General features: G+C 44.4%; 1 protein-coding gene across 3 annotated transcripts in view; it reads right to left on the reverse strand.

The window, feature by feature from the left end:
* Nucleotides 1-13,530: 13,530 nt before the first annotated feature.
* Nucleotides 13,531-18,888, reverse strand: part of LOC121269082 (src kinase-associated phosphoprotein 1-like) — a 369,549-nt gene continuing 364,191 nt past the window's right edge. For all 3 annotated transcript variants that reach the window (XM_041173528.1, XM_041173527.1, XM_041173530.1), the window contains 2 exons: nt 15,981-16,076; nt 13,531-13,772 (listed from right to left, as the gene is read on the reverse strand). In XM_041173528.1, coding sequence (XP_041029462.1) covers nt 15,984-16,076 — 93 coding nt within the window. In that variant the 3' untranslated portion in view covers nt 13,531-13,772; nt 15,981-15,983. The remainder of the gene's footprint in view (nt 13,773-15,980; nt 16,077-18,888) is intronic.

An 18,888-nucleotide genomic window follows, 5' to 3' on the forward strand; every position in this document is an offset into this window, starting at 1 on the left:
AATCCGTGGCAGCGAAGCTCATGGTCAGCTTTCTAACCCTGCCACAAGCTGAGACCTGTAACTGGGCAATTAATGCCACTTAATGTCAATCAATGCCATGGAGGGGATCTCACCCAAAAAATAAACCCTGTCTGGGTTGCTTGCTGGCTTCTGTGGGGAGGCGGAGGGGGTCCCTTGTTCAAAGGCACAAGAGCCACCCCTCTGCACTTGCTGCTGACCCCCTCTCCAGGGACCACCGCCCCACAACCCTCCCTCTGCCACCACTCACCTGTCTCCTGGGTCCATCGGCGATCCAAGGTTTCAGATGAGTGCATTACCGGTAGCAGCCACCACCTCCTGGTGGCAGCGACGAGTAATGCACAGCTGCTTGTCTCTGATTGGTTGGCAGCTCCCTGAGGGCAGGATTTCTGGCCCGGGTATCCTTGACCTAGGGAAGGGCCCACTGCTGTCCAGTTAAGTGCCTAATTGGCATTTAATATGGTGGCCTTCCCAAAAAGAGGTGACTTGGAGCTCTTGCTGTCTCTGAAGACATCGGTTGAGAGACCCGTTGCCTCCATTAATTACAGCCCCCTGTGCTCTTTCTATAATAGGGAGCTTACTCCATTTGTGGTCTCATCATTGCCTTATGGAGAATGATCCTTGTGCAAGATTACCAATCTTGTACTAAGGGATGAAGTCACAGATCAGCCATGATCTCATTGACTGGCAAGATAAGCTTGAGGGGCTGAATGGCCTCCTCTTGTTCCTATTGATGCTTAGTAATTGGCTCTTGCATTCTGTGCCCCTATTTAACGATCCAACATTCTATTGGACTCTTGGATCTATTTTTTGAGTTAGAGAATTCCGGATTTACTGCAGGAATACATTCAGGTTGTTGCAGATTCTCAACTGAGTGACTGGACAGGTGTCATATATCTTGACAGGAAGGGGGTCCTATCTGAATATCATTTCTCTTGCTTGTGTTTCTGATGGGTATCAGACTGGGCCACTGGTAGAGTGCCCCCTTTGGGGTTTCTCTCTCTAATCATTGCAGTGAGTATTCCAGTCAACATGTGAGACTAACACAGGGCAATCATCCCAAAGATAGACTCCATTCTCCAACTCAGAAGCCACTGTTCCTATCTGATGCTGCAGCAGTTTCAGCCTCTCTATCTGTCTGTCATTGTCTTAGTCTGCCTATCACTGTCTCCGTCTGCTTGTCACTGTATCCGTCTGCCTATCACTGTGTCCATCTGCTTGTCACTGTCTCCGTCTGTTTGTCACCGTCTCTGTCTGTCTGTCACTGTGTCCGTCTGTCTGTCACTGTGCCCGTCAGTCCATCACTGTCTCGATCTCTCTGTCATTGTCTTGATCTGTCTGTCACTGTTCCTGTCTGCCTGTCACTGTCTCTGCCTGCCATCGTCTCTGTCTGCTTGTCACCATCTCCGTCTGTCTATCACCCTGTCTGCCTGTCTGTCACTGTCCCGATCTGTTTGTCACCGTCTCCTTCTGCTCGTCACCGTCTCTGACTCCGTCTGTCTGTCACTGTCTCAGCCTGCCTGTCATTGCACTCCCTACCATAAGTTTGAAGTATCTGAATTGTTCGATCCTCCAATTGCATACTTGACTGCAATGCCATCTTTGGACAAATAGTGTGCCAACACTCACCATATGGGCACACACAGGAGAACTGGTGACATGAGGAGGCACCAAACCAGCACCTGGCAGCTGTACACCAGTGTGAATCAAAACCATTCAGAGAGAGGAACAGCTAACAGTATAACTTAAAACCACTGTCCTGAAAAGACTAATAAAGTCACTTCACAGAAATGTATAAATATCTCTACATTTCTTTTGGATTCTCACAATTACACAGCATAACAATTACTGAATTAATGGGGTGCAGTAGTTACCTCCATGACAGTTGTGGCTCAGTGGGTAGCACTCTTACCCCTGAAGCAGGGAGTTGTGGGTTCAAGTCCCACTCTGAGAGATTTGAGAATTGCTATACTGAAGGAGTGCTGCACAGTTAGAAGTGTCATTTTCAATTAGGACATTAAACTGAGGCTGTGTCTGCTCTCTCAGGCCACTGGAAGTACAGTAGGGAGTCTTCCCAGTGTCTTGGCTAATGTTTATCCCTCAGCCAAGATCACTAAAAAAAAGCGAATGTTCACCAAGCTGATTGCTGGGATGGCAGGATTGTGGTATGAGGAGAGATTGGGCCGACTAGGCCTGTATTCACTGGAGTTCAGAAGAGCGAGAGAAGATCTCATTGAAACACATAAAATTCCGACAGGGTTGGACAGACTGGATGCAGGGAGGATGTTTCCTTTGGTGGGGCGGGGGGGGGGTCTAGAACAGGAGGTCACAGTTTCAGGATACTGGATAGGGCATTGAGAACTGAGATGAGGAGAAACTTCTTCACTGAGAGGGTGGTGAACCTGTGGAATTTTCCACCACAGAGGCTGTGGAAGCCAAGTCACTGAATATATTTAAGAAGGAAATAAATAGATTCCTGGACTCTAAAGGTGTCAAGGGAGAGAGCTGAGTTGAGATAAAGGATCAGCCATGATCATATTGAGTGGCGAAGCAGGCTCCAGGGGCCGAATGGCCTATATCTGCTTCTATTTCCTATGTTTCTAAGATTATCTGGTCCTTATCACATTGTTATTTGTGGGATCTTGCTGTGTGTAAATTTCTGATACCACAACAGTGACTAAGCTTTAAAATCATTTCATTGGCTGTGGAGCACGTTGGGGTATCTTGAAGTCACAAAAGGAGCTCAGTGGAATTGTGATTCATGGTCTCACACCCTCTGCTGTCTCCATATCCCTGCAGAGCCTCTCACCTCTGTGTAATGCTAATTTATAACAGGGTCCTTAAGTTAGCTGTGTGCTTATGAAAATAACATCTTTGTAACTTGCACTTACTTATGTCAGAACATGTTGGCTATTTGTCTGCACCTCTGGCTATAGACACCCATTCAGCCCTTGCACCTGTTACATCAGTTGCCTGTCGTTTTTTTTTGGCAGTGATAGCCTCCTCACCTTTATAGTTCGCCAATCACCAGCCCCCTCCCACCCCCACTCCTCAAAGGTAACAGTGACCATTTCATACTAACAGAGAAAAGGAGCAAAGTACCTCATAAATATTGTACAATGTAACAGACACCGATGCATGTTTGTGTGGGATATACATCAAGTCTTTGCTCTGGATGGTCCTGATTGATTATTCTCAGCCCAATGGCAACTCTCAGATCAGACATGAGCCTGAAATTTGCTCTTACAGTGTCAGCGATGGCTCAGTGGGTGACGCTGTTGCCTCTGATTTGGAAAGTAAAGGGTTCAAGCCCCAGTGCAGAGATTTCAGTCCCAATCCAAGCTGACGCTGCAAGTGCAGTACTGATGGAGTGCTGCACTGCCAGAGGTGCTGCTTCTCAGATGAAATGTTAAACTGAAGCCCCGTCTGCTCTCAGGCGGATATAAAAGTTCCATGGCCACTGTTTGAAGACAAAGAAAGTCCAAATGGTTTTTTGCTCCACATGAGCTTCCCTCCACGCCTCTTCATCTCACCCTATTACCATATCCTGCCATTTTTGTTCTCCATGAAGCTTCTCTATCTACATCCCCCTTAAATGCATCTATAAAACACACGATGCCTGTGACTGCATATACCATTTATGCAGCCTGATACTCCCTTCTATATACATGAGACCAGTTACTCCCTGATATACACTGGCCCAGTTAGTCTAGATTACACACTAACTCGTTACCCTTGCCTCCCTTTGGTCTCCTGCTCTTTCTCAGCTTCATCTTCTTCCTCTAGAAAACACAAGCTCCACCTAATTTACCTCTTTTTTTTTAATTCATTCTTATAATGTGGGTGTCACTGGCAAGACCAGCATTTATTGTCCATCCCTTAAAGGGGAGCTGAGTTTCTTACCAAGATACCTCAGTGGGAAGTTTAGTCCAGGTGTGGGATTGGAGTCATTTTTAAAATTCATTCACGGGATGTGGGTGTCGCTGGCTGGGCCAGCATTTCTTGCCCATCCCGAATTGCCCTTGAGAAGGTGGTGGTGAGCTGCCTTCTTGAACCGCTGCAGTCCAAATGGTATAGGTACATCCACAGTGCAGTTAGGAAGGGAGTTTCCGGATTTTGACCCAGCAACAGTGAAGGAACGGCCGATATATTTCCAAGTCAGGATGTTGCGTGACTTGGAGGGGAACTTCCAGGCAGTGGTGTTCCAATGTGTCTGCTGCCCTTGTCCTTCTAGATGGTAGAAGTTGTGGGTTTGGAAAGTGCTGCTGAAGGAGCCTCAGTGAGACTGGGTAAGTCTCTCCATAACTTTATTCCTAGATTTTCTATTTTAATTGAATTCAGATTCTGAAAACTGAAATGCTGGGATTTAAACTCATATTTGCTGGATAATTGGTCTAGTAATATAACCAATAATACAATAACCAGTAATATAACCAATAATACAGTAACCAGTAATATAACCACTACATAACTGCACCCATAACAATAACTTGCATTTATATAGCACCTTTAATGTAGTAAGATGTCTGAAGGAGCTTCAGAAGAGCGTGATCACACAAAATATGACACTGAGCTACATAAGAAGCTATTAGGAAAAGCTTGGTTAAAGAGGTAAGTTTTAAGGACCATGCTAAAGGGACAGAGAGGTATAGGGAGGAAATACCAGATGTTTGGGCCAGGAATGGCCAATGATGAGCAATGAAAATCGGGGATGTGCACAAGGTCAGATCCGGAGAAACACAGAGATCTCGGAGGCTTGTGGGGCTGGAGGAGTTCACAGAGATAGGCAGCGGGTGAGACCATGATGAGATTTGCAAAGAAGGAGAGAAATTCAAACTGGAGGTGCTGCCAGACAGGGAGCCAACGTAGTTTAAAAACAAAAAACTGTGGATGCTGGAAATCCAAAACAAAAACAGAATTACCTGGAAAAACTCAGCAGGTCTGGCAGCATCGGCGGAGAAGAAAAGCAGGCACAGGGGTGATTGGTAAATGAGAAAGACTTTTGGTGCTGTCTTGCACCATAGGTTTTGAACCATTAACGATTTGTAATAAAATAGTGCAATATTCAAGATTTCTGCATCCAGTGCTGAGTGGTTGTAGTTAACAGAAGCCTCCACCAGGTGGTGCCCTGACTGCTTCTGAAGAGCTTTGGGCAGAGTTAAACTTGACGGCTCCTTTCAAAACTTGGATGAACTTTTAACCTTTCTTCCTCTTGCCAACGCTCTTTGTGTTAAATTTGCATTTGCACAAATTAGATTATGAGCACATTGAATGCTAGCCTTATCTCAAGGGGGCTGTAGGACAAAGGTGTGGAAGTTATACTTCATTTGTATAGAACTTTGGCTAGACACCATTTAGAGGACAGCATTCAGTTTACTGGGCCCCAGAGAGAGATAGTAGACCTGCAGAGGGTGCAGCAGATTCACCAGAATGATACCAGGGCTAAAAGGTTAAATTATTAGAACAGGTTACATAGCAGGTAAGGCAGCATCTGTGGAACCTGAGTATTTCCAGCATTTTCTGTTCTTTTATGCAGTATTTTGGTTTTGCATAGACTGCTATTCCCTTGACTATAGGAGATTGAGGGATGATCTGACTAAGGTGTTTAAGATGATTAAACAATTTGATTGGGTCAATAGAGAAAAACTATTTTCTCCAGCAGGGGATTCCAGAACAAGAGGGGATTACCTTAAATTTAGAGCAAGGCTGTTAAGGGGCAATGCCAGAAATAAATTTTTTTTAACTTAAAGGATACTAAAAATTGCATTTTTGGAATAACATAAAATTTCCAGTACACAAAAAGGTCATTCAGTCCATCTGTCCATGCTAACGTTAATGCTCCACTTGAGCCTACTCCTATTCTTCCTTATCTCACCCCCTCAGTAGAACCTTCTATTCCTTTGTCCCTCATGTGTTTATCCAGCTTCCCCCTTAACTGAGTCTACACTATTCACATCAACCACTCCAGTGGTAGTGAGTTCCACATTCTCATCACTCCCTCAGTAAAGAAGTTTTTCCTGAATTCTTTGTTGGATTTATTAGTGACTGTTTTATATTTATGACCTCTAGCTCTGGAAGTCTCTCTCTCTCAAAGAGCTGTTAAGGATTGCGGGGGGGGGGGGGGGGGGGGTGGGGGGGCAACTGAACATTTCAAAACCAAAATGATAAATTTTTGTTGGGTAAAAGTATTAAGGAATAAGGAACCAATGTGGCTGGGTTGAGTTAAGATTCTGATCAGTCAGGATCAAGCTCAATGGCCTCCTCCTGTTCTGATGATGCTAACTTAATTTTGTCTCCAATCCTTCAGGTGGCAGAATTGTCAACAGTGGAATGTTGTTTGAACACCTTGGCTATTAGGGTCTGCCACAAATTCACACAATTTCTCAGCTTATAAAATCATAATAAAGTAGCAAACTATCCTTTTCTTTGCCCTGAGAGGCTGCCTCCAGCATTAGAATTCAATCCCATTACAATGCTGCTGCAAACTGCGGGAAACTAAAGCTTCTGTTTGTTTGCTATTTTTTTATGATCATTTCTCCAGTCTGGAAATAAAGAATAATGAATGACTGTCTGGGAGTGATTACAAGGCAGCAATCTGATGGAGGCTCCAGATAGTAAGCAAGAGAGCAAAGCTCCAGTGGGCTGCAACCATTATGCAAACCTGGGGATTAGATTACAGCTTTGGAATCACTCCCTGCTACGTGATATTATTCATAATATATACCATTTGTGGGTGTTTTATTTGGGTTTGGGGCTGGTACCAGCTGTCATTGAGTTTCGGATAACTGGCTGGTGATTTTGCGCTCACTGGAGAATTAATGATTTTGATATAATTTCTTCTTCAATAAAACTGGCAGTAGCTGACAGTTTGGAATCACAACATCTAATATGCATCAATATATACACCATCCAATAGACACATACACCACTGCTCAACTCATTTAAAAGGCACCTGGATCTGCACCTAAAATGCTGGAACTTGCAAGGCTCTGGCCCAAGTCCTGGAAAGTGGGATTAAAATGAGTGGCTAGTTTCTTTCCCTTTTTGGCCAGTGCAGACACAATGGGCTGAATGGCCACTTACTGCACCATAACTTCTATGTTTCTATGGTAACTGAATCCCAAGGACCTGGCCTCAATCCCATCTGTTTTATATTCAACCATCAGAATACTTCTCAAATGCAAATCTGGTTTTTAATTCTGAGACATAAAACTTTAGTTTAGCAAATAAGGTCTTGATGGGGACAGTGTAGAGAGAGTTTTACTCTGTATCTAACCCTGTGCTGTACCTGTCCTGGGAGTGTTTGATGGGGACAGTGTAGAGGGAGCTTTACCCTGTATCTAACCCCGTGCTGTACCTGTCCTGGGAATGTTTGATGGGGACAGTGTAGAGGGAGTTTTACTCTGTACCTAACCCCGTGCTGTACCTGTCCTGGGAGTGTTTATGGGGACAGTGTAGAGGGAGCATTACTCTGTATCTAACCCTGTGCTGTCCCTGTCCTGGGAGTGTTTGATGGGGACAGTGTAGAGGGAGCTTTACTTTGTATCTAACCCTGTTCTGTCCCTGTCCTGGGAGTGTTTGATGGGGACAGTGTAGAGGGAGCATTACTCTGTATCTAACCCCGTGCTGTACCTGCCCTGGGAATGTTTGATGGGGACAGTGTAGAGGGAGCTTTACTCTGTACCTAACCCCGTGCTGTACCTGTCCTGGGAGTGTTTGATGGGGACAGTGTAGAGGGAGCTTTACTTTGTATCTAACCCCGTGCTGTACCTGTCCTGGGAGTGTTTGATGGGGACAGTATAGAGGCAGCTTTACTCTGTATCTAACCCCGTGCTGTACCTGTCCTGGGAGTGTTTGATGGGGACGGTGTAGAGGGAGCTTTACTTTGTATCTAACCCTGTGCTGTACTTGTCCTGGGAGTGTTTGTTGGGGATAATGTAGAGGGAGTTTTACTCTGTACCTAACTGTGTGCTGTACTTTTCCTGGGAGTGTTTGATGGGGACAGTGTAGAGGGAGCTTTACTCTGTACCTAACCCCGTGCTGTACCTGTCCTGGGAGTGTTTGATGAGTCAGTGTAGATTGAGATTTGCTCCCTATCTAGCCTAATCTAAGGGGATGGAGACTTTATGTGGGGTAGAAAGTTGGGGTCACATGGCAGAGTGGGAGCAGGCCCTTCCCAAGCTGAAGCCTCTGTGAGTGTGTGTTCTCTATCATACTTCCTGCTGCCATCCCAATATCACTGCTCTTGCTCACTCTGCAATACACTGAATTTCATTTTTTGTTGATGAGTTTTACAGAATTGAGTTGAGGTGTATGATTTCAAGGGTTAAAAGGCAGAGGCAGGATTGTTCCCAAAAAACCATCCATCAGTTCAATCAGGCAAAATCAATAGATGGTTAATGATTTCACAATGTTAGCAACGCTGGGATGGGGTGTGCACAACATTAAAGCTTGTGACTGAATTTACATCGTTATACATTAATCACTGATGTCAGCTCTTCCCGGAACTCCACATCCTGTCAGGATCATGGGAATTGTGACTTGGTTTAGAAGTTAACAGCATATCTCAGAGTTTGCACTCAACAACAACAACAACTTGCATTTATATAGCAATTTTTACATGCATAGTAAAACATCCCAAGGTGTTTCATGCATATATTATCAAATGAGGGTTGAAACCAAGACATATTAAAGAGATATTCAGATAGGTGATCAAAAGCTTGGTCAAAGAGGTAGCTTTTAAGGAGTGTCTTAAAGAAGGAGAGAAAGCTAGAGAGGCCAAGAGGATTAGGGAAAGGATTCCAGAGCTTAGGCCCAGCAGCTGGAGGCACAGCCGCCAATGCTAGAGAAATTAAAATTGGGGATGTGCAAAAGGGCAAAATTGAAGGTGCCCAGAAATCTTGGAGGGTTGTAGCACTAGAGGAGGTAGAGAGATAGGGAGGAGCAGGTCAGTGGAGGGATTTGAAAACGAGGATGAAAAATTTAAATTTGAGACATTGCAGCTCTCCGAGTCAGTGTGGGTCAGGGGGTGATGGGTGAATGAGACTTGGTGTTAGTTAACGTACAGGCAGCAGGGTTTTAGATAGGCTTACAACGCACGGAAGGCTCCAGACTAGCCAGATGGACACTTGAATAGTCGAGACTGGAGATAACAGAGATGAACTTTGTGAGAAGGAGGTGAAACATTGGGTTCGCAAAAGATGAGTGAGGAAATGTCAGAAAGGTACACCAGTTGCATTTGTTTCAATGCAAAGACTCTCATTGATGGTGAATCTTGTGGAGGAAGAGGGAAACTTGGATGAAAACTTTCAGAATTCTACATTTAACTGTGCGGATGCCGGAATTTGCTGTCCAGTTTACACTTGGGTAACAGTGAGCACAGTAAACCTCATCATTAATTATTTCTACTACAATATCCAGGTCCAGTTACTGAAGCACTTTCTCCATATAACGTAATGGTGGAATTGTGTCTCTCTTTGGACCATAGAGCCCAATGATGGTTAAGTAAACAAAGGCTCTGTTGAGTCAGAATTTAGTTGCTGTTCTAGTCAGGGAATATTGCAGATCAGAATTTGCTTCTTGGTTTCAGAATTGAGGTTAAGAACAGTCCATGTTTAGCATCATTTGCAGTGCAACATAGTGGGACATGTGTGGCAGACAGTTCATAATATAGAAATATATCCCGTAGGTTTTGAAATGGTGGATATGCTGCTTTATTACAATAAAAGGTGTTAGCAATGAAAGTGGGAAAATATTACAAGAAGATGCTTCCAAGAAATATGGTTTTGCACAAGACTTTTAATCCATTATAGATTGCCAGGAGCATCACTGGATGGGATGTACAGTTGCCAACTCTTGTTTGGATGTGTTCCCGGAAGTTTTAATCGCACGACCCCGTCTTTGTCTTGTCGCTACACTTCCGTCATTGGTCACCCAACACACCCACCCTCGTGGTGTCCACCATCCCTGAACCAGTTACAAAACAGACTCTTTACTACCTGATGGGATGATTCATAATTGTCCAACAGCCTTTTCTACATCCAAATTTTTTACAACTATTAAATGAAAGTGTTCAAAGGAAATTGTGACTATTTTTGATTTTCCTCCCGTGTATTTGCTCACAGCAATGTCCTGAAGATTAATCTTCAATTCATTGAGACTCCAGGCCAGGGCTGGAGGGTTGGCAACACTGATGGAAGGGCTATCACTGTTGGCGAGGCTCTTTGTTATTTCAATCCCAGCACTGACCAGTTTATTCTGGATCGTTTGCCAACTAAAAGGGCAGAGACGCACATGCATTTTTTTTGCTGTTGTTACTGGGCAGGAATGTTAGAGGATTGCATTAAGCATTCCCTCCTTATTACTGTCAGGAGCTCATTGCTATGTTTGGTTTCATTCCCGGCTACTTGGGAATTTGCTGCAATGAGGAACAATATCAGAGTGATAGATCTCCTTCTGCACGTGGGAGATTAAAATCTGTCCACCAGAGGTACTGAAGATGGAACAGCTTCATCGGCCTGCTGTAACGGTTAAATTAATGTTTCATTACAGATTTTACTTCCTGCTTGAGATTTCAGAGAATGCAGCAACATCTGTCTGAAGCATTGTGTCCAATCAGCTGACGAGGATTTCTCCACAGGCCGGGAGGATGATGAACAATGAGAGCAAGAGGTCGCTTCTTTGCTCTCTTGGTGTTTTGCGGCATTTAGAGAGTCCACCCACCAAGATAGGGGTTCGGCAGGCGGCATTCCCACCTGCGTCAGAAGGTGGTGGGTTCAAGCCCCAGACTCAAGCACACAATTAAGGCTGACACTCCCAATGCAATATTGCAGGAGTGCTACATAGTCAGAGGGTCAGTACTGAGGAATCGCTGCACTGTGGGAGGGTCAGTACTGAGGGAGTGCCTCGCTGTAAGAGGGTCAGTACTGAGAGAGATCTGGACTGTTGGAGGGTCAGTACTGAGGGAGTGCTGCACTGTGGGAGGGTCAGTACTGAGGGAGCGCTGCACTGTCAGAGGGTCAGTACTGAGGGAGTGCTGCACTGTGGGAGGGTCAGTACTGAGGGAGTGCTGCACTGTCAGAGGGTCAGTACTGAGCGAGTGCTGCACTGTTGGAGGGTCAGTACTGAGGGAGTGCTGCACTGTGGGAGGGTCAGTACTGAGGGAGTGCTGCACTGTCAGAGGGTCAGTACTGAGGGAGTGCTGCACTGTTGGAGGGCCTGTACTGAGGAATCAGTGTACAATGTGGTTGGTTAACTCTTAACTGCCCTCTGTAATGGCTGAGCAAGCCACTCAGTTCGGGGTAATTAGGGCTGAACAACAAATGCTGCCCTTGCCAGTAATGGCTACATCCCATGAAAGAATAAATACAAAACATGACCTCACACCTCCAGGCGCTCTGTTTGGTGAAAGAGATTTATGGGCCAACCCCTCCCCCGAGCGTTGCCAACTCTGGCTGGTCATATTCCAGGAGAGGTCAGCAGAAGTGACGACACGGAAAGACTGACTTTAGGAAAGGGGGTCCACTTCTGGATGGGGACCTCCCTTTCCAAAGAATTGAGCCATTGGATAGGGAGAGACAAGTAACTTAACTGCCCCATGCAGTTTGCTTGAGATTCACGGAAGGATTTCTCTCTGAATTTGGGATTATTTTAGAGTAAGAATTTTGAAAAAAAAATGAAAAGAATGTAGCAGATCCTTGAAGGGGGCAGATTTTGCCTTATTTAGTTTAATTTCCCCATGATTCAGTCACACCCTCTGATCTGGAGGGTTCCAGACACGGACCTGTCCTCCTTGTTGGGATTATCAGCTGCAGCTTTGCAGTGTTTAATACTGACTCCGGGCCACGGGAGCGGAGCAGGACTCACTCCCCCACTACCCAGGAAGGGATGAGGCGGTGCCGCTGAAACCTGGCGCCATGGGATCTGGCTTTCTCCCAACGCCTCAGCAACCCGTTGGTTGGTGCTGCTGGGACAGGGCGAAGGGGGTGCTCGTCTCTACTCCCATGTCGTGCAGGGAGTGAACTGTCTGTGCATGCTCCATCTTCAGGACCATGGCCTCGTTTCCCACACTTCCTGTGGAAATGCCAATTCCACCCCCCCCCGCCCCCAAACCCACCCCCAACACCGCACTCACTCCAGGGACACTCCAGCTGCTGAGCAGTCCTCCACACCTCCGACTGAGCAAACAAGCAGCTAGAGACATTCCTGTCGCCATTCTGTTACTCGGAGTCACTTCTGCAGCTACTCCTGCTGCAGCTCGTTCACTGTGCCTGCCCAGGGATGCTGGGACAGGGTTCACAGTTTGCACCAAAACATTTACTGGGTGCAAGGCAGCGAGGAGGAGTTCCCCTCTGTAAGGCAAGTTAATGTAAACTCTAAGATGGCATGTGCAAGCTTTCATCTATTCAGTGGGGAAAAGCAGGCGGTGATGTTTATGAATGTAGTACCAGTATGTAACCTGCGTCAGTAACCGGTTTACGTTTTATGCCATCAGATCTCCCTCCGTTCCACAATCAGCGATGAACTTCTGTGCACGAATGATTATGCATATTAATTTATTTTCTTAAAATAACATTCTAAAATCTCCCAGTTTGCTTTCAATAACCACGAGGAGATTGATGCCAATTCCTGGAGAATCCTAACCATTCCGGGAGGGTTGGAAAACCTGCCACCCTCACCAGCACCAATGCTTTTAAAACTACCTAGGAGTAGATAAGACACAGGCCATTCAGCCCAACCCATCCATGCTCCACTTGAGACTCCTCCGTCTTTCATTCTCATCATTCTCTGAGCAACGAAGTTTCTTCTGAATTCCCAGTAGATTTCTGGGTAACTATCCTATATTGATGGCCTCTAGTTATTCTCTTCCCCACAAGAGGAAACATTCTTTCTGTATCCATTCTATCAAAACCTTTCATCATTTTAACGACCTACATTAGGTCTCCTCTCTGCCTTAAGAGAAAATAGACCCAGCCTGTTCATCCTTCCCTGAAGTGTTTACATACACATTCCTGCAACATCTACTAATAAAGGTGTTCAAAGAACATGAAGAACAGACACAATGTGTGGTCTGAAAGGGAAGTGGACACAAAAGAATATTAACTTTCAAAAGAGAATGGCATGAATACGTGAAAAGTAATCATTTGCAGGGTAGTGGGGAAGAGCAGGGAGTGGGACTAATTGGATAGTCTTTCAAAGAGCCAGCACGGGTAAGATGGGCGAAATGGCCTCTTCCTGTGCAGTAAGACTGAATTTTTTAACGAACCAATGATTTGCTTTCTGGCAGTGTCCTAGAGATTAATTGTTAATTCTTGGAGAGTCCTGGACAATCCTGGAGGATTGGTATCTCCAGTGTCCCCTCCACCACTCCCCAACATGTCCAATCCAACCCGAATTTTCAGGGGGAGGGAGAAAATGGAATGTGTAATCTCGGCCATTGGTAGGATAGTACAGAGAAAGATTTATGGGATTGTCTTGCAGTTGCAGAACTCAATAAGGCATCATTGACCTAAATTGGTTGAATAATGTCTTTATTTAATTAGCATGCAATGGAGGATGAATAGTGGGTGACGCTGCTTAAAGCCTCTTCTCTTCTTCAGTGATGATGTCTTGGTGTGTTTAGCTTGAAGATGTGATGCCCAGTTCAGTTGGAGAGAGGCAGGAGCACACAGAAGCTTCCTTTGGGGTTGTTAACCAACAATCGGCTATCCAAGTTAAAATGTAGGGTCTGGACAATTCCTGTGTTGAGCGACTCACTGTCAGAGGACATGGCACAGAAACAGAAATTGAGAACGGAAATATTGGTACAAGATGTTAATCAAAACAGAGCAGTATGAGGAGCATTCCTCTCATTACTACTTGCCAGTGGAACCATAAAGGGATCGTTTGACATTTTACTGCTTTCTGATATTGCTAATGTTCATATTAACACTAATCTCTCCCCTACTCTCCTGAAGATCCATGGAACATAGTTCCACAAGCATCAGCCTAAGGGAGGGAGTCAGACTGAGTGTCAATCTTGAGGTGTTCCCTAGTGGTTATTTCCATGGAAACAGCAAAGTCCTTAGAGCAGATTGCCCTCCCTTACAGAAGAACAGGAGGCCATTCAGCCTCTCAAGCCTCTTTCATCATTCAATTCCATCATGTGGGTGACCTTCAGCTCAACTCCATCTTGTTTCTGTAGCCTTTAGCAAAACCTTTTCAATCTCAGTTGATATTTTCCACTGATCCCCAGGTTGAACAGCATTTTAAGGAAGAATGTTTCAAATTTCCACTATGCTTTGTATGAAGAGGTGCTTCCTGACCTTACCCTGAAAGGCTCTAATTAGTAGATGGCAGTATGGGCTTTGAGGTTCCTTCTTTATTGCTGAGGTATCTTAGTCTATATCTGTCTGGCACCATTTAGTCAAAGTGACATTATGCCCTTCCCCATTTTGGAAGTGACTATTCACCAACACTACATGAGAACCCTGTCATTATGAACATGTTAATGTTTGGACTAAAACCAGAAAGTGATTTAGTAGGTCTTTGCTGAACCATTGTCAAATGCTTCTAACTTCCAAATCCATGACCTCTACCACCTTGAAGGATAAGGAAAATGCCACCACTTGCAAGTTCCCCTCCAAGTCACTCACCATCCTGACTTGGAAATATATCACTGTTCCTTCACTGTCACTGGGTCAAAATCCTGGAACTCCCTCCCTAACAGCACTGTGGGTGTACCTACATCACATGGACTGCAGCAATTCAAGATGGCAGCTCACCACCACCTTCTCAAGGGCAATTAGGGATGGGCAATAAAAATGCTGGCCCAGCCAGTGACGCTCACACCCCACAAACAAATAAAAAGTTTTTTTTATAAGGGAACAGTGGCAGAAAAACATTAAATCCTTCTCATGCCAGCCCTGTTTTCAGGCCACACAGATGTAAATTGACTTGGCCCAATGTTGTTTTATTTCTGGAAATCACTTTAATTCTAGTCTTTATTTCAACTCTGAATCCTGAGCTTCTTTATATAGAATAAACAACACAGAGAAGATCATTCAGACAAACTGCTGTTTATCTCCATACGAGTCTCCTCCTAACCTACTTCACAACACCCTATCAACACATCCTTTCCTTTCTCCCTCATGTGCTTACCCTTGAATGCTTCCATACTATTCACTCCAACCACCCCAATGTGGTAGCGAGTTCCATATTTTCACCATTCTCTCAAACTTTTATCTCACCCACAAGTTGAAACATTTGCTCTACACTGACCCTTTTAAACTCCTTCATAAGTTTAAATACATCCGGTCACCCTTCAGCCTTCTTTTTTCTAGAGAAGTGAGTTGCAGCCTGTTCAGTCTTTCCTGATAGGTACATGCTCTCTTTCTCTCTTATTCTCAAGAACTAAGGGTGGATTCCCCGATCTGAAACCATTGAAAAGAAAGAACTCGCTTGCAGTAAGCACTGGGGAGAAAACTGTGCATTCACAGCTGGTCCCATTGCAGCCCCGCCCCCTGGCCCACCCCTCCCTTCACCACCATTGGCTCACTGACCCAAACCACTCCCACCATGGGTGCACCCCCTCCCAACCCTACCCCCCACCTGCTCACTAGCTGTGTTTGGCTGTTTTGATTTAACACATCTGCACAGGTTATGTTTACTGATCCAAGGCATTTGGCTCAAAGAAATTGTTTTCATTTTAGAATTGTCTCCATCTTGAATTTTAATTTTGGAAGAACTGTATGGGTAGAGTTACATTTTGGGGCTTATGGGACTTGGCAACAGTGTATTCTGGGAAATGACCCCCTCCTTTCCCCCAAAGTCTGTGAATCCCCATTGGAAAACGCTCCCTTTGGTTCCAACTTTAATTTAATTGGAAAGTACCATAATTTAGTCAACTATTATTTTGCATTCTTATGCATGTCTTAATTCATTGAAAACAATATTGAGTGACTTTTTAAGCTAAAAATACAGACCTGTCAAATTTCATAGGCTTCCATCAGGTAATCCTTTGGCACTATGCCAATTACACCTTTTGTTTCACCAACCCACCATCCATATGGGCTGTAGTCCTGAAAGGGAAGAAGAATAAAGAAACTCCAGTTAAGATCTTTCTGTTACTGAGTCATAAATTCATAGGTTCAAGACCCACTCATGAGAATTGAGCACATAATCCAGGCTGGCCCTCCTGCTGCACTGTGAGAGTGCTGCACAGTCAGAGGCATCATCTTTCAGTTGAGGCAGTAAACTGAAACCCCACCATCCCTCTCAGATGGATGCAAAAGTTCCCATGGCCACTATTCAAGCAAAGGAGATTCCCCCTGTGGTTCCCCCGGTATCAGGGTTAGTATTTATCCCTCAACCCACATCTCTAGATTATCTGCTCATTGTCACATTTCTGTTTTTGGGATCTTGCTGTGCACAAATTGGCTGCTGCATTTCATACATCACATCAGTGCTACACTTCGAAACTTACTTCATTGACTATAAAGCACTCTGGGATATCCTGACACTGTAAAAGATGCTATATAAATGCAAATTCTAACTTTTAACAAAGAGATAATGTGAAGTGGGTGCATTTGTCACCCTGGAACCACAAGATCAAATGAGCTATTCATCCAAACTAATCTTTATTTTAAATGTGATTTGACTTTGAAAACCTAAAAACAAATCTTTCCTCCACTACCGAACTTGCATGCTAGATAGATTGTAATATGGATGATCATTAATATTTCACCAGATATGTTGCAAGAGAAATAACAAACCTAAAAAAATAGCTTGCACCAAATATTGACATTTTTTCCTTTGTTATCGATGATGTGACTTTGAGTTGGGTATGTATCTGGGAAAAATCAGAAAAATGGACAGATTGCAACACATGCAGACCATATTATTCAGCAACTCCCTTCTCTCCATCACTGCATGGTGCCAATGATCCTAAGCATCCTAAGGTCATAATGACAGCAAAATGAAGAGCTGTAAAACCCTAAAGCTCCCATTTCGAATATTTACATTGGTGCTGGCATTAAACGGTGCAGCTGCTGGCTAATGACACTAAATTTGTAATATACTGAACTCATCTCGGGAATTGTGATCAGTGCCAATTTCCTGGAGATTGTAGTGTGTCTGTTCCTCTCTTTGCCCCTTTAATTACAGGTAGATGTTAGTGTGAGGCTCCCTTGGTTGATCTGTTAACAGCATCGTGTCCAAATACCCACGCGTCTCAGTTTCGTCAGGCCAGTCGTGAATGAGGAGGGAAGTGTCACCCGCGAGTCAACCACTTTGCAGGTCAGCCTCTCCTGGGAGATGCTCCGACAATTTACGCTGCCAAACTGTTTCAGTGCCCCAGTGGCATGTTGCTAAGTGACTGCTCCCAGGTAATCCCCTGTGTTATCAGATTTCCAGCACCCAGCTGCCAGAAACGAGTGGCTGATACAATAATTTTTTTGCTGATGCTTGCGTCCGGTGTTGCCTTTTGCCATCCTGTCTGCTTGCAAGCTGGCTGAAAGATCTTGGCAACACAGTAAGGCCCTCTCATTCATCAACATTTTACCAGCACACCACCTTGCATTTGATGTATGAAAGGAGAATCACTATGAATCAAAAGAACCGGAGATTATGAAGGCTTACTGCTGTTATTATGACTTACTGATAACATAACCATATTTTATATCAAGCACAACAGTGCCAGTGATGTAATCCAAGCTGTATCCTGCTATAACACTGTGTTAATGTGTGTTGTATAATGGACATTAGTACTGACAGCGAAGGTACTCCTGTGTGTTGGAACATTAAGAGCAGGAGGCCATTCAGCCCCTCCAACCTGCTCTGCCATTTAATTAGATCATGACTGATATGCCCTTCAATCCCATTCATCAGCCTTTACTCCATATTTTTTGATGCTCATACCCAAGAAAAATATATTCATTGAAAATTTCATATGACTCTCAGTATTCACAGCCTTCTGGTGAAGAGAGTCCCAGGTTTTCACTCTTCTACATGTGAAAATTCATCCTGATTTCACTGAATAGCTTGGCTCTAATTTTAACAACTTTCTCCCAGAGGACAGTTCCCCTCTATCTACCCTGTAGAATCCAATTATTATTTAAACAGCTTAGCTACATCACCCCTGAACCTTCATATGCAACAGCACTGAGATAAACAATGAGTTTTTTTTTAGTGATGTCAGTTGAAGGATAAATATTGGTGAGGACATCAGAGATAGCTCCTCTGCTCTTCTTTAAAATAGTGGCATGGAATCTTTTACTGGAGAGGGAAGATGAAGTGTCAATTTAATATCTCATCCAAAAGACAGTAACTCTGATCACGCAGCACTCCCTCAGTACTGGCATTGGGAGTGTTGATCCGGATTATTGACAACGACTTTTTTACAATCCTGATGCTAAACTTCACAAGGCATTCAGTAGATTCTGCCCTTAATAAATTTGGCCTCTGGTGCTTGAGTGGGTGACCCTTTAAAGCGCGACCTCATCTCACTCCCAGGAGCCTTCCCCACCCATACAGACAGCACTAACCTGGGGGAAGGCCGCAGTACTGGAAACCCAAACTATCCTTCGTTGTTAAGCTTAACTAGCTCTTCATGCACCTTGCAATGTGAAACCCTAATAGATGCAATATCTGTATCATGTGTGCTTTTTCTAACCTCATCCTCTGAATGATATTGGGGTTTTTTCTCCTCAGCTGCTAAGAGATAAATAAATAAAAAAACAGCATTTATATAACTCCGTTCACAACCTCAGAGTGTCCCAAAGTGCTTTACAACTAATTACACACTTTAGGAGTGTAGACACTGTTGTAATGTAGGAAATGCTGCAGCCATTTTGCACACAGGAAGATCCCATAAACAGCGACAAGATAAATGGC

Source organism: Carcharodon carcharias, chromosome 23 (assembly GCF_017639515.1).
Source record: "Carcharodon carcharias isolate sCarCar2 chromosome 23, sCarCar2.pri, whole genome shotgun sequence".
NCBI classification, from domain to species: Eukaryota; Metazoa; Chordata; class Chondrichthyes; order Lamniformes; family Lamnidae; genus Carcharodon; species Carcharodon carcharias.